The sequence below is a fragment of the Microdochium trichocladiopsis genome (assembly GCF_020744255.1).
Source record: "Microdochium trichocladiopsis strain MPI-CAGE-CH-0230 chromosome Unknown B0I36scaffold_10, whole genome shotgun sequence".
In the NCBI taxonomy this organism is placed as follows: Eukaryota; Fungi; Ascomycota; class Sordariomycetes; order Xylariales; family Microdochiaceae; genus Microdochium; species Microdochium trichocladiopsis.
Genome location: NW_025763553.1, coordinates 74,682 through 93,735, shown reverse-complemented (window position 1 = coordinate 93,735; position 19,054 = coordinate 74,682). Strand labels below are relative to the sequence as shown.

General features: G+C 56.8%; 7 protein-coding genes across 7 annotated transcripts; 3 read left to right on the top strand and 4 right to left on the bottom strand.

Annotated features, from left to right (window-relative positions):
- Positions 1-61: 61 nt before the first annotated feature.
- B0I36DRAFT_367208 (uncharacterized protein) lies at positions 62-1,123 on the bottom strand (the record flags this gene model as incomplete). The annotated part of the gene is made up of 2 exons (XM_046159418.1): positions 62-393; positions 550-1,123. 2 exons carry the CDS (start codon positions 1,121-1,123, stop codon positions 62-64), a joined length of 906 nt encoding a protein of 301 aa, XP_046006924.1.
- A 1,588-nt stretch (positions 1,124-2,711) lies between these two features.
- B0I36DRAFT_387590 (uncharacterized protein) lies at positions 2,712-4,538 on the top strand. The gene is made up of 5 exons (XM_046161196.1): positions 2,712-2,887; positions 3,060-3,091; positions 3,177-3,350; positions 3,427-3,676; positions 3,752-4,538. Exons 1-5 carry the CDS (start codon positions 2,845-2,847, stop codon positions 4,402-4,404), a joined length of 1,152 nt encoding a protein of 383 aa, XP_046006923.1. The 5' UTR covers positions 2,712-2,844; the 3' UTR covers positions 4,405-4,538.
- A 334-nt stretch (positions 4,539-4,872) lies between these two features.
- B0I36DRAFT_25080 (RTA1 like protein-domain-containing protein) lies at positions 4,873-6,540 on the bottom strand. Its single transcript, XM_046150567.1, has 2 exons — positions 6,212-6,540; positions 4,873-6,137 (listed from the first exon to the last, which is right to left on the bottom strand). Exons 1-2 carry the CDS (start codon positions 6,399-6,401, stop codon positions 5,335-5,337), a joined length of 993 nt encoding a protein of 330 aa, XP_046006922.1. The 5' UTR covers positions 6,402-6,540; the 3' UTR covers positions 4,873-5,334.
- A 1,804-nt stretch (positions 6,541-8,344) lies between these two features.
- Positions 8,345-11,584, bottom strand: B0I36DRAFT_251777 (glycosyltransferase family 28 domain-containing protein; the record flags this gene model as incomplete). Its single annotated transcript, XM_046150639.1, has 11 exons — positions 8,345-8,532; positions 8,649-8,787; positions 8,860-9,226; positions 9,313-9,663; positions 9,730-9,838; positions 9,921-10,181; positions 10,338-10,498; positions 10,584-10,942; positions 11,024-11,175; positions 11,246-11,437; positions 11,503-11,584. 11 exons carry the CDS (start codon positions 11,582-11,584, stop codon positions 8,345-8,347), a joined length of 2,361 nt encoding a protein of 786 aa, XP_046006921.1.
- B0I36DRAFT_376914 (glycoside hydrolase family 78 protein) lies at positions 11,583-15,406 on the top strand (the record flags this gene model as incomplete). The annotated part of the gene is given in 8 exon segments (XM_046160513.1): positions 11,583-11,677; positions 12,665-12,866; positions 12,940-13,082; positions 13,213-13,881; positions 13,905-13,983; positions 13,995-14,769; positions 14,900-15,103; positions 15,336-15,406. The coding sequence occupies 8 exon segments, from the start codon at positions 11,583-11,585 to the stop codon at positions 15,404-15,406; spliced, it is 2,238 nt and encodes a 745-aa protein (XP_046006920.1).
- Positions 15,407-16,046: 640 nt separating this feature from the next.
- B0I36DRAFT_387587 (uncharacterized protein) lies at positions 16,047-17,037 on the bottom strand. Its single transcript, XM_046161195.1, has 2 exons — positions 16,719-17,037; positions 16,047-16,412 (listed from the first exon to the last, which is right to left on the bottom strand). The coding sequence occupies exons 1-2, from the start codon at positions 16,983-16,985 to the stop codon at positions 16,215-16,217; spliced, it is 465 nt and encodes a 154-aa protein (XP_046006919.1). The 5' UTR covers positions 16,986-17,037; the 3' UTR covers positions 16,047-16,214.
- A 491-nt stretch (positions 17,038-17,528) lies between these two features.
- On the top strand, positions 17,529-18,335 carry B0I36DRAFT_376913 (uncharacterized protein; the record flags this gene model as incomplete). Its single annotated transcript, XM_046160512.1, has 2 exons — positions 17,529-17,966; positions 18,033-18,335. The coding sequence occupies 2 exons, from the start codon at positions 17,529-17,531 to the stop codon at positions 18,333-18,335; spliced, it is 741 nt and encodes a 246-aa protein (XP_046006918.1).
- Positions 18,336-19,054: the final 719 nt, after the last annotated feature.

Genomic DNA, 19,054 nt, shown 5'->3' with positions numbered 1-19,054 from the left:
GCCATCCTCCTTCGTTCTCCATCCGGTATGCTCGCGGAGCACCAACCAATCTTCAAAATTCCTAGCCAATATACAAACCCAACGACACGGCAAGACACATAACAAGCCACATCGTTGTCGCACCTCCCGCCGCCCGGGGTCTCGACGCATCTCCCTTTGGCATCGCGGCACCACCTGCCAAGTATTTGGTATCCGCCTTGACACAGAGAATCTGGATGTGGTCTCGGGGCAGCGCGAGACCCTCTCGTACAGCTGGCGACTGGTAACCCCATACTAGGACGAAGGGGAAAGTGCGCGCGCCATAGACGTCGTAGGGGTCGAACTCTGTAGTTGTGCGATCGAGCTGCCATACTGTTGTGGCGGAGCGGGTGAAGCCGGAGCCCCAGGATAGTTCTGTAGTCAGATTAGGCTGGTTGACTTGCTGATGACCTGGGCAGAACAGAAAAATATTGCTCCGAATGATGGCACACGAGAAAAGCTCTAAATCGAGGACTTGCAATGCATCCTTTCATGGTTCACGGATATGTGTTATGGACTTTGAAAACTCACCGGTTGTGCTTGCCGCCGCAAACACGCCACACCCGGCACCCGGCTTGGGCCCGCCCTGGCCATGCGTCACGTTCGGGTCATTTCTGTACCGATCCTTCAGCGCTGCCACGCACTCCTCGCTGATCAGACTCCCCGGACACGTCCCATTCTCGACGTCGTTGCCCTGGGACAACGTACGCGCGCCTGGCGGCGAGACAGCTACCAGACTGAGCAGCCAGGACGAGGTAATGTTGCTCCCCGTACCGAATGATCCAGGCATGTCTGCGGCGGGCGGGATGATTTCGGCGGCGATGCTCGTGTACTTCTCCTCGCCGGTAGTGAATGTCGGGTACCACTTACGGCGCTGCTGGCTGATGTTGAGCCGGAGCGTCCATTGGCTAGGCGTGTCGGATTCGTCCCAGGTGCCGGGCCAGGGGCGGTCGAGGCGGCGGCCGGGAAAGTGCACAGTGCCTTGAATGTCCGGGCTCGGGTTTGGGGTGATCCAGTCCGGGTGGTACGGGTCGCTGGCCGCCAGAGTGGTCGAGGCTGTAAAAGCGAGGGCAGCAGCGGCTGCCGCGGCGATTGTGTAGAGCATCGCGTGGAGTATTACTCAGAGCGGGCACATTTGAGAGCTACCGTCACTAATGTGCCAGGAAGACTGGACGCCATTTCAACTGCGTCTGACCACATGCACATATACTTGTTGTCTAATGTGTGTGAGATTGTGAAGAAAGTGCCAGACAGGCACGGGAGGTATCTCGCATCACATTACGACTGATCGACAACAGGGACACACACGAGAATAGCGGCTGCCTGTTACTGCACAGCTCAATATAACGCTGTCTCACGAATGACGTCTAGTCATACAAAGAGGAACCCGGCTTGGCTGATGAACGAGTCTCTTTGCAGCACAAGCGTAATGGGGATACTTGCGGGGGGCTGTCCAAGAGTCTTCGCGTGAGGACTCCAACTCCTGTCTCAGGCTGATTGGGCATCGGGAACTCCTTATGCTATTGAGGCAGTACGGCAGTGGAGGAAAGTCTCCGAGACATGTCGCTGCAGGTTATGTCATTCGTGCATATGTTGGTTGGATCCGCTGAGGCTATTGGTCGGAAATTGACCTGCAGTCGAAGGGATCGGCAAGAACGGCAGGTACACGAGGCTGATTCTGGTACCTATGATAGGTTGATCATTGCGGCCGGAAGAGGAAGGAATGCCCTGTTTGGTGCGTCTATACCACCTCACCTTTTACAGACGTTGCGAAGTCAGTCTGTACCACATGCTAATGAGCATATTTGGTTCTTTTCTCCGGCGGAGAGACGTCGACTTGTCAGAGAGCCATAGCTGCAGGTGAGTTATGTGAAAAGGCTCAACTTTCATCGCCCGGCTCGTGCTGAGTTTCGTTCATGACAGAGACAATATCACTTGTGATGGAATCGTCAGACTTTGCACGTGAACAGAATGAATCAGACTGGGCATGACCCTAAAGGGTATGTATGGCAAACGGGCTGCCCAGCATAGCTTGCCAGAGAGACGTCTGTGAATCACTCAAGTCAAGCTGCACTTCCGTCACTGCTCTCAGAGCCAGCAATCTCGACAAGGATCCTGTCTTCGCTGCTGCAGCCTTGGCAGTGTCGGCAGACCCCTTGATAGCCTTTCTCGCGTGGGGTGGTGGTCTCGCTGGGACGAAATCAAGCTCCCGTGTGCTTTGCGCGGTGTTCTGCTCCAGACCAGCAGTGATTTCGCTTTACATGTGGATGTGCGAAACAACCATTAGTTTGAGACCCCATTACAAAGCACACGGTGCCGATCCTTCAGGGGATGTCGCCGCTGGTCGATGATCGTTTTGGCGCCCTTAAGGCGGGCGCGTTGAAGTCAGCTACCTTCTTGGTCCCTCTCCTGAAGTTTTTACGATCGCAATCTCATCCGCATAGCCTTGTGGACGTTTACCTTTTGCACACAGAGTTTACTATTGGAAACGAGATCCACTTTTTCAGCCTGCAGAGTGCTGCTGCCAGCTCGAGGCGGCGCCAGCACCAAATTAGTTTGAGCCGAACGCTTGGACCCCGGCACAGGCACTCCACAGGCGATCAGAGCGCCGACTGAGTCCCAATGGCCCAGACTCGCAGCGCAGTCCGCAGCATCATGCACACTTTTTTCCCTCTCTTTTGTCCACCCTGCAACAGCCATCAAAGCCGCCGTACGTCGCTCCTGGCCCCCAGTGGCCGCAGCCCCTTACCTGCACCTCTGAACCTGCACGTGCGCCCCCTTGAGGTCGCCACAGCACACGTGTTCCCTGTGGAGCCGACCGTCTACATGGCAGGATTGAAGCGTAAAGCGCATCATAAGAGCCGCCTTGGCAAGTCTATTTGCTTGTTTTCTTTTTTTTTTTTTTTTTTTTGGTGTTTGTTCTTTACTTCACTTGCATGTGAGGCTGGAGCTACATGTTTCTTCCTGCTTGCCCAAAGACTGATTGGCTCCCCTCTCGAAAGTCATGAGTCTCGGTAACTAACCCTTTAGGACGAGTTCAGGCTGTAAGAATTGCAAATTGCGGAAGATCAAGGTGTGTGTGAGCTATGCCAGACGTATAAATGCAAGATTCCGGGATGATCTTGCACTCGCTGACATGACTCCATATTGCTGGGCAGTGCGATGAGGCGAAGCCATCATGCTCCAACTGCAGGCGACGCCAGGTCGCCTGCGACTTCACGGCAGGAGGCACGCCGCAGCCGAGCCTCTCGCCCTCGGGGCTCAACATGGCTGATCTCGAGCTGCTGCACAACTACACAACGACCACCTATCTCACCCTGGCGGACAACCTGGTGCGCGAGTCCGAGCCCGGACCAAGTTACAAGCAAGAATTGATGACACTAACTTACTCCCTCTGTGCTTTTGTAGATCCTGCGCGAATTCTACAGGACGACGATTGTGCAGGTCGGATTCGACTGCGACTACGTGATGCGGGCGATCCTCGCCGTGTCTAGCCTGCACCTGGCGCACAATCGCCGTGACAGGCAGGATCACTACCACACCCTCGCTATCATGCACCAGCAGGCGGCATCGCAGACCGCGATGCCGCTGTTGTTGAATGCCGACCCAGACTCTGCTCGGAAGCTCTTCCTGTTTACCATCATGACCAACTACTACGGTAAGGCATGCGTCCCCTCTCTTCCTCTTGCTTGTCGACCGAGCTTGCTCTCCTCTCACACAACTCGTCTGACAGCACTCGGCTGGCGCCATGCCCCGGGCGACACCCTGTTCCTCGGCAGCGGCACCAGCGGCGGCAGCGGCGCGCCATCCGAATTCCCAGATTGGATCTACTTCCAGCGCGGGACCAAAGGGCTCATCGAACTCGCGGGAGTGCCCGAGCAAGGGCCGCTACGGCCGCTCTTCACCTTCGCGGGCGAGCGGTACATGCTCCGCGAGGTGCCCGAGACGGCGGTGCCGTCGGCCGCGCGGGCACGGCTCGAGGAGCTCGGCAGCGTCATCGCCTCGCGATCGCATGTAGCCGCTGACGCCCGCCTGCGGCACGCGTACGCGCTCGCCATCGAGGAGCTCAAGAAGTCGTTTCTGCAGGCCGAGCTGCTCCAGCGGGACGGCAGCGGCTACGAAATGATGGACGCCTTCATCTGGGTCTACCTTGTGGCAGACGACCTGCTGCCACTGCTGCGGGTGCCGACATACGAGGCCGTCGCCGTGTTTGCCTACTTTTGCGTGCTGCTCCACACGCTCGAGGGCCACTGGTGGATGCAGGGCTGGGCACTGCGCCTCGTCAGCCAGGCCTACGAAATCCTCGACGAGGAGGGCCGGTTGTGGACCCGCTGGGCCATGGACGAGGTCGGCTTCATCCCGCCAACGGCACTTGGGCGCATGTGAAATGATGAAGTGTTTGCAGCAGTTTCTTCTCTCATTCAAGTTTGGCATTCCTGCTGCCATGGGCATTCAGACAGGCAGACAGGCAGACAGGCAGACAGGCAGACAGGCAGACAGGCAGACAGGCAGACAGGCAGGAGCATGGAATCCTTGTATCATAATGAAGCGTAATGCCATATCCGTATGATCCGAACACCTGCTTATAGGAGGGAGAGGTCGTGTGTTGACCAAGGAGCCAACTTGTACGGGGAGTGGAGCCCCGTGGCTTGCCAGGCCCAGCCCCCGCGTATCGAGTAGTGTGGCTGGCAGATGGAACCAGATACTGCAGCGTAAGTAAGCTAGTCGGCCATTCTTTGGGATCCCGGTGTTTTGATTGAATGGCGATTCCGTGGGGTGTACGATCGACCACTAAAATAACGGTGACCACTGATCCAGACGGAGACTGCTGTGCCTGCGCGATCGCAAACCTTGTACCTCTACTAGTCATCTCCTACTTTATCAGCCTTTGCCTTCCCACCAGTGAGGCTCTCCGACCCCAAAGCCTCCAGTAGTCTATTGATTCGTACCCCGTCATCCTCCATCCTTCCTACACCTGTCGGCATCTCGGCGTGCTGATCACAGAATCAGCTAGCTCGCCGGTGAATAGCAAGTCTCTCTAGTTGGTGGGCGATGCGTTGTGATTCTATAGTTCGCAACCTCGGGAGTTGCGGGTACGTGTTCGGATCTCTAAATCTCCTCTGCTCCCAAGCAAAACTGCCATGTCGAGGGACACCCATGAAAATATCTAATGCGACAGAGGAAATAATGAAGAAGCCGAAGGAAGCTTCAGCTCGTGACGTGGAGTCGGTCACGAAATGCTCCCAGATCTAAATGCCTGTTCATCTGATTCGGGGGAGAAGCCCCGCTTGGTTTGTGTACATGTCTGTTAGGCGATCAGGCTCTCTCTATCATCGCCCCCGATTCCCGTTCTTGTTTTTCTCGCCCTGTCTTTGCCCTTGAGGCCATCTCGTGGCCCATGCTGTCGCGACTCGAGAGCAGCTCGGCACCAGAGGTGCGCTTGTCACCGAAGGCCCCCCTCTTGCCCGTGTCAAGGTCGTCGACGTAGAAGACGAGGAAGATGGCCATGACGATGGCCATGAGCACGGCATCGAAGATGTAGAGGAAGAGCTCGTGTGAAATGAGGTAGCCTTGGTTGCCCTGGAGGTACTCGACGACGCGGAAGATGCTACGGATCATGATGAAGGTGCTGACGACGTAGAGCACAGTGAGGTGGCGCTGCCAGGGAATGGTCGTCCCGGTGAGGCTGTCGTCGGATACGGCAAAGTCGCCGGAACTGGCGCTGCGGCTGCTGGCCTTGCGCTGGCGGACATGGAACGTCACGGTCGTAACGAGGAAGAAGCCAAAGATGACGATCTGGACGAATAGCCCGACGATGATGATCTTTTCCCCAAGGTCGTAGAGCTGAAGGGTTCCACCGGCCTGTATGCCGCCGCCCCCGCCCTGGAGGAAGAAGGAGACGATGTCACCCGCTACAAAGATCTTGGTCATCCACTTGAGTGGGATGATGGAGAGGCGCTCGGAGTGGACCGCGCGGATGAGGCGCCCGAGAATCATATAGATTGAGGCGGCGTACAGCGCGGGCGCGACGAGGATCAGGATAGCCTGCATGATGAAGCCCCCGAGGGCCTTGTTATCGAAGTGAGACCATATCCGGCCGCAGTACCCAACCACTTGGACTGTCAAGTACAAACCCACTAGGTCAGCACGTTTCGCATAAAACCGAGCTCGGGAACTCTGCGGTGGCCCTTACAGTAACCGCCGATTGTGAAGGCGGTGAAATACAGGGAGCGGTGGCGGATGATGCGCCATGTGTGGAGCAGGGAGAGGATGAGGAAGACAGCCACAGCCACGATCGCAGCTGGCAGCGACAAATCGTAGCGGTAGAGCTTAAAGTCGAAGGCGCCCGCATCTGGCGCGGCTGCCGCAGAGTGGTCTACCATGTGTAAAGAGAGTCGAAGTTTGTTGTGAAGGCGTGTCGGCGGAAGGAAAGAGATGGCGGCTCGAGATTACTGGCACCGCACTGGAGAGAATATGAGGCATGGCCTACGAGACTAGCGAGGACTAGACAGGCTGGAGATAGCAGAGTATTTGAATCAGCAGAAGATCGGGCGGATACTCATCTACGACTCGGCCTAGGACTGATGATGGCAAGCCCTGGCGCGGGTTACGTGGGGCCCCTCAAAGAGGGCATGACAGCATAAGGAGATTATCGCACCGTTTACGAGTGATGCGAAGGCCGAGCGTATTCTCTGACGCCGTCCGACAACACCTCGGACCAGGCACCCAGCATGCCGCAGTGCTCAAGCTGACCCATCGGAAGGGATGGGACGGGGCCTTTGAATGGCGTCACAGCGTCGCCCTCCGATCCACTGGGATGTTCCAACGTTCAATGTTAAATCTGGAGCCTGCGTGCCTGCTTACCGCTTGTGGGCCTCGTGCTTAGCCCCAAACCTTAGCGTCAGCCCTCGGATTCTGTACGCGATACGCCTCTATACGCGCAGCAGGGGTAGGCTGGGTTCAAAGCACATGCACGCCATTTCCACCGGAGGTCTGCGCCCGGGCGGGCCTATCCTCTTACGTGAATACGGAGGTGCGTAAGGAAAGTCTTGGTCCAGCGCTGATGCAGCCGGGACCCGTCAGCTAGCAAGATAAGGTCAAGACACGCCCTGTTCCCCGGACAACTAACAGGGGCTTGTCCTCAGTACTGCCGTATGCGCAACGATACTGCAATCCCAGAAGTAGAAAACCTCGAGTCTGTTAATAAAGGAAAGGGTCAGTATACGCCAGTTAGCTAGCAGACTAGGGTCGACTAGATTGTCAAATCTTGGCGGACCAAGATTTTCCTGACGCATCTTCGTGCGTCTGGTTGCATTGAATCTGGCCGTTTCCCCATCTCAGCCACGCTGATGCGAAGTCGGCAGGGCGTACCCAGCGAGGGGGCCAGTCACACAGCCCGGTTCGCGGCACCAAAAGTTACAAGCAGCATAGTCTCTCGAGCTAGTCCCAAGCGGCCAGGAGATCTCTACTTTGAGCCGACAGTACGCTGTCTACGCCGCTAACACAGGGACAGCTATATAAGTCGAGGACTTCTGACTAGGACTCCGGTTCAGCACGTGACCCCGGCCAGTATCTCTTTTGCAGTCTGGTCGTAGTACCTTGTACAAACGTTTTCTCCAGAGACCTCGAGTTGTTGCAATTGTCCGCAGTGCAGCAGTAAAAACGTCTCGCATGACAATAATGTCGTCCGCCATTTAAAGGGAGAAAGAAATGTTTCAACTGCAACCTGTACAGGCGGAGCCCAAACCTGAACAAGCGCCAGGACCAATATCGACTCTAGCTACTGTTACTGCAAAATCAATGGACTGGCATACATTGAAGCCGGAGAGATCAGCTTCGAAATGCCATGTCTGCTGAGAAACATCAACTCGACGTAGGACATGTGGAACCAGACATCGTGACGAGTTTTAATGGCATTAGAAAAGACCTTGCTCCACGATTGGTTGATCACCCACTCTGTCGCACAAGCTCCAGCTTACGTATTCAATCAACAGGCTAGGCCGTGATGGAAGAACAGTAGCGGAGCACCATTATTGGTGATGTGTAGGCTCGGGGTGCGTTTTGTGCCAGACGTCACGGATCCCAAGCTGTGGTTTCTTGGTTTTCAGAGCGGTAACTAATTCCAAACACGCTCTGCTACTCACTCAGATCAAGTAAATGTGATTGAGCGTACATAACTATTTAGCCTCGGTTCGTCCAGCATTTTTGGCGTTTTGTGTCAGTTTGAGATCATATCACATGCCAGCAGCTCTTTCAGGACACAACGAATGCTATAAGTTGGGCGTCATCAGAAACGACACTGGCCCGCAAAATCCCAAGACTATTTTCACTTGGTCAGCTGCTTGAAGCGCTCGGTGATGTGCCGCACCTGCGCCTCCTCAAAGGCCGGCATTTGCGACGCGAGGAGGTCCACCTGCGCACCCTTGGAGCCCAGTACCGCCGCTTCTCTGCCTTTCCGGGCCATCAATGACTTCTGAATACCGAGGGCTGGGTACCCCATCAGGCCGAACATCGCTGCACGCAAAAGAGAAGTCAGCATGCCGCAAGATCTCTTGCTGCTTGTGCACAGCGCTCGTCTACCCGAATGGAGTGAGCAGTTGGTGCCCGAAGGAAGACGGAGGAGTACAAACCTGTGCCCGGCTTCGTGACGAGCCCGATCGAGCCCTTGCCAGCACCCTTCAGGAAGCCCACCCAGCCTTCCTTCTTGGCGCCTTGCCATGGCTGGACAACGACGCCCGTGATGCCGTGGTAGAAGCCCGACCCGAAATTCTGTAGTGTTGCGCTGTCAGCATTTCACATCTCACCACGTCCACACGTCGCAGGGGTGGCATGATGGCTGACCTTCGCAGCTACCACGCCACCGCTCTTCCAGTCCGTCCCCTTGCCATAGTCCTTGACTTCTTCGCCGTACAGCCGCGGGATATTCCTCATGCCCTCGGCCAGCGCAAGCGGGGTGTCGACGAGCGTGCCCCTGACCAGCACGCCCGACATCTTGGCGAAGCCCCCGCCCACGGCGACTGTGGCCTTACCGGCCGCCTTGGTGGAGCTCCCGCTCGCAGCAGACGCCTGCTTGTATGCCTTGTACGGATCGATGAACAGTCCGCCTAGCGATGCCGTGAAGTCGGTCATGACGCCGAGTGTCGACGCGGCGCCGCCCGAGATCGGGTCCCAGCGCTTCACGTCCATGTCGAACTCCCTTATCCTCAGTCTGCCCCACCAGAAAGAAAATGAATGAGCCACGATCCATACCCATATAAGGATGAGAGCATTTAACACAAATGAAAGGAGACCCACGCTTCCAAGTCACCCAACTTGAGGAGATTCTTCGTGACCAGCACGGCCACGGCGAGGTCGGAGAGAATGACGCGCCGCTCGCGCTTGCCTATGCTCCACCGCGCAACCTCGCCGGGGACAAGGTCGCACGTCATTGCGGCCAGCGGCAGGTGGCGGTGGAGCGACTCGACAGCGGCCTGAACGCCGTTCTCTTGGCGCATCTTGTTCGCAACCCCACGGGCGGCATCCGCGGCCGCGCGTGAAGTGAGGAACCGGATGGCCTCGGTCATGTTCTGCGTCTTGACCTCGCGCTGTGGGATGGGTGGCGGGCCCGCGCCTGCGCTGGCGACAACATTGCCCCAAAATGGCTGGCTATACGGCAGGAGGGAGGTTATGTTAGGAATATGTACATCGACAATACGGAAAGAAGCCACGCACTCGCCAAAGAACGGGACGATGAGGGTGGGCCTGGCGTTGATGAGGCCGCACGCGGTCGTGCCTGCTCCTCCGTGGTGGACGACGGCTACAACCTGCTTGAAAAGCCACTCTGTTGCCAGGGGCAAGCAACGCTGTTAGCTCAATATCACGCGGAGATCCTAGCCATTTCCAGGCTTAGTCGGGGCACTCACCGTGCGGGCAGTCTCCGAGGTAGAAGATGTCGTTGTTGCTGGAGCTATTACCGCCAAGCTGACTCCAGCCGCGCGAGATGACGAGCCGCACGCCGCAGGCCACTGCGGCCTCGAGAATGGCCGCGTGCAGGCGCTCCGGGTCCTCTAGCACGATGCTGCCGAATCCGACATACAAGGGGGCCGGTCCTGCTGCAAGGAAATCGGCAAGGTCTGCGGGCGGGTTGTAGGATGGCTCGTCGCGCAGGAAGAAGCCGCAGACATCTGAGAAGCGAATGCCAGTTTTGTTTCAGCTATCATAAGTTCGACGTGGGTAATCCTGTGCGAAATAGGCTAGATTGCCGGAGGCAGTGCTCTTGAGCAATACTTGCAACACGAACCGAGAACTGCGGACAGGGGCAGGTGAATTGCAAGACGTACCAAGCTCGTCACCCCAATCGCCGGGCTTTGCGACGAGGGCCGGCGACCAGCAGTACGTGTGAGGGATGCGCAGGTAGCTTACGATGGACGGGCCCATCGTGGCAGGCACGGGGTCGAGCTCGAGCGTCTTCTTACGCCAGTTGTTGATCACATCGCCCAGGCTATTTCCCACTTGTCAATGAGAACCCAATGAAGGCTTCTTCCCAAAGAGGGGGACAAAAAAATAGCAACAAAGTCGAGCCTTACCCCTGCCAGGTCATGAGCTCTACCAGGCCGTAAGTGAGCCAATTCGCAACGCCGGGCTCGATCTTCTCGGCGCTCATCTTGACCAGCGGGTGCGGAAACGCACGCGTTGCGGTCCACGGCATAGTGAACATGATGTGTGCGGGGATACCGAGGGCCTGCGCGCAGTGGACGTGCGCAAAGCTTGGGGGGTTGGCGATAATGACGTCGGCGACAAAGGCCCGGCTCGTGACGGCGTCGGGCAGGATGCACGAATTCCAGCAGCCCTGCAGCATCTCCGCCATCATCTTACGCTTACGCCTAATGTCACCGCCGCGCATCGACTCGAACGACGGCAGGAGCCCGGGGTTCTTGACCATGTACTGCCGACGCCGAGGCAACTAGTCAGTATTGTGACACGGCTGCTACAGAGATGCAGCAACGTGGAGGCAAGAGCTACTTACGGCCATGAGATCGGTCGGATCGCCGCCTATATCAAAGTACTCGAGTCCGGAGTCCCGGACGAACCTGTCAAAGGTGCCGTGAGTAGCTAGCCGGACCCTGTGACCGTAGCGCTGCAAGGCAGTGCCATAGGCGATGAATGGCTGGACATCGCCTGCGCAGCAAATTTAGTCAAGGTCCCAGCAGCGTCTGTCGAGAGGCCATAAAGAGGTTTCGTGGCATACCTCTACTTCCGACAACGAAGATGACGATGTTGAGGCGGGGGCATGGCGTTGTCTGCCCCCGCGGGGACTTCCCGGCAGAGGATTGTTGAGATAAAGAGGCAAGCATAGAGGCAGGCCCCGGGGGATGGGCGAAAAGAGTGCTGAGCCTTGCCGCATTGGACGAGGTCAGGTCGATATGAAGGATACCCTCCGCTACAGAACACCACGGCAGTCAGCATGGCGATGGGAGTTGGGCACGGCACTCAACGTGGGCCTACATGTCAGGCTCGTGTATGTTGACAGCAACGGGCCGGTCGAAATGAGCTCGTAGGGGGGCGGCGGATCATGCTCAACGTCCATGGAGCTGCGGAGGCTGCCCGGCTCGGCCTTGCCGGCTGCGTCCTCGTCCTTTGGCAAATGCATTGAACGCGGAGATGTGTGGAAAGGACTGAGGTGAGCAGCAATGCAGAGTTGTGGAATTGGGGGCAGCAAGGCTGATACTTGGGCACATGAATGCTGCAGAATCAGACAATTGTGGCAGAGCGCAAGAACGGACAAAGCAAGCCTACAACAATATCTAACTGTTGAAAGTTGCCTCATTGATTGGCGCGTATGTGTGTCTGAGCCCCCCTGGGAAGCCCTTCAGTGCCCAGAGGGCCTTTTCTGGCTCACCTGGCCACTGCGCTGGGTCCTCACATCGGCCTCTGTACTTCAGAGGTACGTACCCTTCAGCCCTGGTCGACCTGCTTCCTAAGTACCTTAATTCCTCCACTTCTAACACTATCCTTTACCCTGCAGCGGTCTACCTTTTCAGTCACTAGCTGCATAGCCTCATGCCAATTGCGGAGCAGTGCGTGCTCCGTAATGACTGGCGAAACGCCCGAGTCAGGGAGGGTCTCGAGGAAGAGTCGTGTCTCGGCAGTTGGCCTGGTTGCAGTACAAACGATGGCTCGTTTAGGAACGATGCTCGCTTAGGAACGAAGCTGCGCTCGGGGCCTGATAAGCCGGGCTGGTCCACTATCCCGCGTTGGCATATGCATGCCGCACGGCACGCCAAAGCTGCAGTCGTGTCTGGGGTACCCCTAACAGAGGTATTTCATGCAGATCAGCAACGTGTGCAGGCGCTAACGCCCGTGGCCATGTTATGCATGCCATCATGGCGAAGACAGAAGCGCTACCTGCGTCTATATAGTGGCACATCCGCCTTCCAGTATGCAGTAGTCCAGATGCGTCCTTGGTCTGCATATTCACATCGTCTCTCTCTCCTCTCTCTGTCTATCTCTCTCTGTGTATATACTTCTTTCTTATTTCGTTAAATTGTTACTCTATATCCATTTTCCTCATGCTTTGTCCTTCGTATCATAGCTTTGGCCAGCTCGGCTTTGCCATCCTCGTCTCAGGCGCGACCATCCGGGCGCCTCTAAACCGCGCCCTGCCTAGCGGTGCAGCTGCCGGATTAATCAAGGCGCAAGATGGGCGGATCGTGCTGAGCGCAACCATGGACGCGCCAGGCATTCTGATCCTCGACTACAGCGTTGAGACAGAAGGCATCCCGGAGTTTGAGGTTGTTTCTGCCTCAGGCGACACGTCTGTCTTTCAGATCACGTATTCTGAGAGCGAGGCCGCACTGGGCCGCTACATGGTGAGGCTCCGCGTGGCGCTTCAACCCTGCTCTTCTCTCAAGGAACCCCAGCTGACTCATCGCGATTATACAGGGCGACGGCCCGCTCTCGCTTGCTGCTGCCATGGACACTTACCGTGTCAACTCCTACAACATCTCGGCCCCTGGGCAGAGCAAAAACCGCCTGATTAAGGGGGCTTCCGTTACCAGAAGCACAACCTCTCTTCAGCTGGCGAGGTCACTCTGCAGAATGTCGGTGTCGTCCCAACCGTGCATATTGACCCCCCTGGACCCCCCTGGCAGAACTTCCCGGCTCTTTCGAGACCTCCGACAGGACCCTCAACGACATTTGAACCGCTGGTGCCAGGACTGTACAGCCCAGCGAGATCCCCAAGAACTCCATCCCGGAGTTCTGGCAGGTCTCAAGCGAAGGCGTCCTAATTGAGAGTCAAGCTCCCCAAGCTGCCATCGGTATCACCGTGCAGTCGTCTACAACCCATGCCCTCGAATTCAAGGCCAAGCCATCCGTGGGTGGTTTCGGGTTTTCTGTGCTGTCTGACACGCTGAACAGCACCATCTACATCTCGGTCAACGTCGCCGAAGGCACCATTGCCGTGCACTCCGATTCCACAACCAAGGATACTCTGATTCAGAAGGTGGCGCTTCCTACAGGTGCGTCCAGCAGTCTGGACGGCTGGCACCAGGTCCAGGCCCACGTGGTTATGACTGATATCAACGCGACCATCAACCGGGCTACCGCACTCAAGCTTTCCCAGTTCAGCAAGTTCTTCGGCTCTCACGGCATCCGTGCTTCGTATGGTCACCGTACCCTCTTCAGAGATTTGAAGGTGACTGATGCCACCTGTGCCACGACCTACGAACACCCGCTCACTGATTCGAGCTGTTTCAAAGACTTTCTTGTCGGCAAGAATCCCCTCGACACCTCGGCGGATGCAACCCGTCGCGACCGCATCGCCTCTACCGGCGATCTCGACATTGCCGGGGCTGCGGCCCTTACCAACACGCACGGCCTCGAGTTCATCCTCGGAAATTTTAGAGCTCTTTGGCTCTCTGCAGGGCACCCCGGGGATTCTTCGTCCCCACAGCCAAGATGTTCCCACAGCCAAGATTCAGCAAGGTGCCGCGGAGCCGCTGGGCTTCGATAGGACCGGCCTGATCGGCTACTCGTGGAATCTGTTAACCGCTGTGGCCATGACCTACACCCACACGGGTTATATCGAATTCGCTGAAACCTGGGCTCCCAAAGCACAAAGGATGCTCGACTGGTCCCACTCGCACTTGCTCCCTAAGGGTCTCTTCAACCTAACCGGCGCCACTTTTGGCGGCGACTGGAACTACTACGACCCTGCGCAGTCGGGTGTTGTGACCAAGGTTAACGTCATCTACGCATACGCTCTCCAAGAGACATCGCGCCTGCTTACCGACGGAGGTGTCGATGCCTCCGTGTCCCAAGACCGCCTTTCCACCCTTCGCTCCGCCATCAACACGCAGCTCTGGAGCGATGAGCTGGTCGCGTACGTAATCTCGGAGACCAACCGCGACAGCTTTGCACAGGACTCCAACGCACTCGCTATCCTCACCGGCGTCAACAAGGACCCTGCCCGCTCCTCTGAATTAATCCTCAAGACCCTTTTGAAGCAGCTGTCTACTCCCCACGGCCCCGTCGCTTTCTCTTCCGGCGCGACCTCCAGTGGTTTCAAGCGATATATTAGCTCTTATACCACTAGCTATCACCTCCGTGGAGCCCTGACCGTCGGCAATGCCGTGGTGGCGCGAGAACTTCTTTCAACTTTGTGGACGCCCATGATTCAGAAGGACAATGCCAATTACACTGGCTGCTTTTGGGAGACGCTCAATGACAAAGGCGAGCCCGCATTTGGCTTTTCCACGAGTCTTGCGAACGGTTGGGCTACCGAAGCTCAGCCGCTTCGTGCTACGCGCTCACGCCACTGAGCCCGGCTGGGCGGAGTGGTCTGTCGCACCTCTCATGCTCGGCGAGAGCTGGGCTCGCGGCAAGGTGCCTACCCCTTCAGGCCCTATCGAGGTCCGATGGAATTTTTGCGGCGATCTGCTCAAAATGACGGTTCAGGCGCCTGCGGGTACCAAGGCCACCATCACCCTGCCCTCGCTGCTTCTGGTGAGCGCCGACGCATCCGTGATTCATGTCGACGGCGCCGTCGTCCACGGTACGTCGTTCGAGGTCGAGGGGGGCGCAGCTGTGCGCATTACGCAGTCGCGTAAGGGAGATAACAACAGACAAGGTAGCATAGGTCCTGGACACATGTGTGTCACGCAGGAGAACGTAGGACGATGGATCTGACGGGAGAGCACGCATCTCATCTGCAGGCAGTGAAAGGATGAGCTGTCCCGGTTCGCTCGACCAGTCCTCACATGTAAGATACGTTCCGGCGGAAAAGTACACAGATAGAGGTACATAGAAACCCAGATTGAGACTCATGATAAAATCAGTCAACGTTGAGCTCGTCAAGAACGGCTTGTCTTTCTTCCAACTTCGTATTAGAATCAGCCAAGAATCATAGCCAACAGCCGGCTTCCAGCGGCTTCGGGCGCAACTTTAGTTAGGCAAAGATATGATAGGCGAGTCAGGCCTCGTGCTTTGTGTAGTGAGGGCGGAGCATAGCATTTTATAGATATTCGTAACGTAGTTTTTGTCGAAAATCGCCCCCCTAAAGTCGGAGTGTCTTACATATCTTGTTTGGACGCAGCAAACTGTACTGTAATAAGTGCGAGACGGGCTAATTATTGCCCTGCCCATCTATTCTATTCTCTAAAAGTCTATATTACTGCGAGGCATTAAAATAACCACTTGGGAGTTGATTTGTTCGTCCGGCTTAACTAGCTACTATATTGTAGGTAGGACCGGACGGCCTAAGATTCAAGTACTGCGATTCTGCGTTTTCCTACGCCCTTTGATGGACAGGGCAGTCAAATCCATAGAGACGCGAGAATGGTCAATTTGCCCACTATAACTTCAATGGTATAGAAATCCCGGTGTCTCTTACACTAGAATTCGTTGTCAGGATCCAGCGTACGTGGTTAGCCGCTAGCTGGACCCCCTCGACCAGGAGAGCCTTGCCAACGTCGTCCAGCCAAACATATCAAATGGACTGATGGAGACCTCAGAATAAGTTGGGTAGAGGAGCAAGTTCTGTCAATGCAGGTGAGGTCTGTCTAGCATATGTGCTAGGGAACGATGGTCTCGTTCTTTCGGCTCGGTGCGCGCCAGTGAGCGGCTGCCGAGCTTCAGCTCCAATATTTTCCAGGCATCCGATCTTGCTGTATTACCTGTTCCGAAAGTCCTCTGCCAGCCGCCATGGCGCAGATCAATCATGTGTTCTTCTCCGCCTCAGCCTTGAGTCCGTCCTTCCACAGTTCCAAGGCATTGATCAGCTTGGTCCCGACGAACGGCTTGATCAAGTACGAAAGAGGCCCGGAGAAGGTCTCCTTGTTGAAGTAGTCCGTCCCCGTGCCATCGGCGGACTCGATGAAGTCCTGCGTGCGCTCAGCGTTTTGTAGCCAGTTGCCCTGTTTTGCTCGCGGGGGTCAGCCCCTTGCTTGTGATGTAGCCAGGCAGGCATACATTGCTGGCGCGTGTGCATGCGCATGCGCATGTGAGGTAGACTATCCAGGCCCCAAAAGCAAATCATAGCATCATGGGCTGGGAACTTACACCCTGCATCGCCCACGCCACGCGGAACCCTTTGCGGCCTCATGGGTGATCTCCTTGAGGACAGTGACGACGAGGTGCACATTGTTGCAATTGTCGTTGTCCGGATCCAGGCACGACATAAAGCAGGTTTTTGTACCTGGCACAAGCAGACCGTCCCTTACCCCGCCTTCGCCGAGAAACTTGAGGGACACATCGAGGGTGTCGACAACGGCCGGGTTGGCCGATTCCTCAATGATGGCATTGCGGATGAACTTGTTCCAGGCTGGGTAGCGCGCCGAATCGAGGCCGACCTCGAGGCAGCGCGCGGGCGAGGCGGCGATCTGCGTTGAGAAGACGACGGTGGCGACGCCGCCGCCGCCGACGGTCGGGCCGGGCAGCGCGGGCGACACCCAGGCGCCCTGCTGGTTAAAGGGGACTTCACCGGCCATGCTGCTGTCTCAAGTCGACGTTGCTTGCTGTTGCAGTTGCAGTCGCCGTCGCTGGCGAGGTTTGTAGGTGGAGGTAGGTCGTGATAGGGACCGTTATCCCCAGATCCGCCTCGTTTAAGAACGAAGGCGATGCGAGGATTGCGAGGCGACCCCGCTGGCCCTCGAATTACGAGGCTAAGCTCGCACAGTGACGGCGCGTGAGTGACTCGGGCAAACCCACGTCGAGAAAGCAAAGGTCCAATCCACGACCCTGCCGGCCGGCGCTAATAACGCCTCCGGCAGCATCACAAGCCAGGATTCCCAAATTGGACCCGCGTAGGCCACGATAGTAGGGGGGCTATCTGGCGACAAATCGCAGCAGCAGTCATAACAACACAAGAAGAGCCTGTGGCGGTGTTGTATCGGTACTCAGGACCCCGGTATTGTATCTACCATGCGTACTACTCCGTCATCAGCGGCAACCAGCAGCTCGTTACATCGTTATACTCACACGTGCACACACAGACACATACATATACAAATACAAAGGGCACAGTCAAATTCATGGCATCGCCAACAGCAGCAGCTCTTCCAATGCTCACTGCGCTCGTTACAGGCGGCGCATGGGGCCTCGGCCGCGCCATCGCAGAGGCCTTTCTGTCCGCGGGCCACAACGTCGCCGTCTGCGATGTCAACGCCGAGCGGCTCGAAGACTTCGCGCGCGATCTGGCTGCTGCCCACGAAGGCCGCTTCCTGGCCGAGAAGACCGACATTACCGACGAGGCCGCTGTCGAGGCACTTGTAGGCGCAATCACTTCCAGGTTCGGGCGGCTCGACTTTGTCGTCAACAATGCGGGCATCATTGACACGTTCGACCCAGTCGGCACAACGACAAAGGCGCAGTGGGATCGCGTGCTGGGCGTCAACCTCACCGGCACCTTCATCGTGACCAAGGTTGCCGTCAACGCCATGCTCGAGCAATCCCCGTCGGGAGGCACCGTGGTCAACATTGGCTCCGTGGCCAGCTATCGCGGCTGCAACGGCTGACTGGCGTACACAGTCAGCAAGCACGGAGTGGTCGGTATCACCAGGAACACGGCGGGGGTATACGGCGCTAAGAGCATCTACAGCGTCGTCCTGCTCCTCGGCGGCATGGACGACACCAACCTGTCCGACAGCTTCCGGACGGCAGGCATCAATACGGAGGGCATCCAGCTCATCGGCCAGGTGAATCCGGGCTACACGCCAGGCAAGACCAACGTCGCCCTCGCCGACGTGGCCAAGTACTGCCTGTTCCTCTCGGACCCGGCCATCGCGGCCACGTCAAATGGTGGCACCATCACCTTCCACAAGAACTGGCCCTGTGCGTAGAGCGATTAGGCTGATCAGGATGGGCAGGTTCTCAGACATATTGCATCGAAAGGTCGGGGTTCATGTCTCATAGGGTGTACTGGATTGTGCAGATCACTTGCAAGCTAGCTTGTAGTTCAGAGACAATTGCACAAGCTCGAATGCCGTTTTGCTCTCTTAAGGCATGCCAGATGGCCGCAGAGACTGTCACAAGAATCCTAGGACAAAGATATTGCTCGTTGTTGCCGGCACGACGAGATCTGTCATACTAGCTGGAGACTGAAGAACTGGTGTTGATAGCCTGTATCCTACGCTTCAATAGGCTGAAGACGCATCCCCTACCCTGCACGGATTAGAGAAGCGGACCCCAACAAGTTGATTGAGTCCAGGCGACGGAGTTATTCACCGCCGTCTGCTCAGCCCGTGGAAACCGCCCAGAGAGTCTCAGGACGGCGATGTGAAAGCTTCACTTCTCGTCACTGCAATTCTGGCCCTCCAGATGGTTGAGAAAGGAGCCAGCATGGACCTTTTCCCGCTCCGTTCCCCTTGCGATCGAACAGGGCGACTCGCATGACTGGCGCATGTCGGTGTGGTGGAAGAAAATTCCTCTTTACACCACGCTCCCAAGATTAGCTTCCTCGCACAGCGGCTATGCATTGCCTACGTCGACGCTCTGTAAGATGCGGTGGGCAGGCACTTGCTGCCAGCTCGCACCATCCAATTCCAAGTAGCCTTTTGTG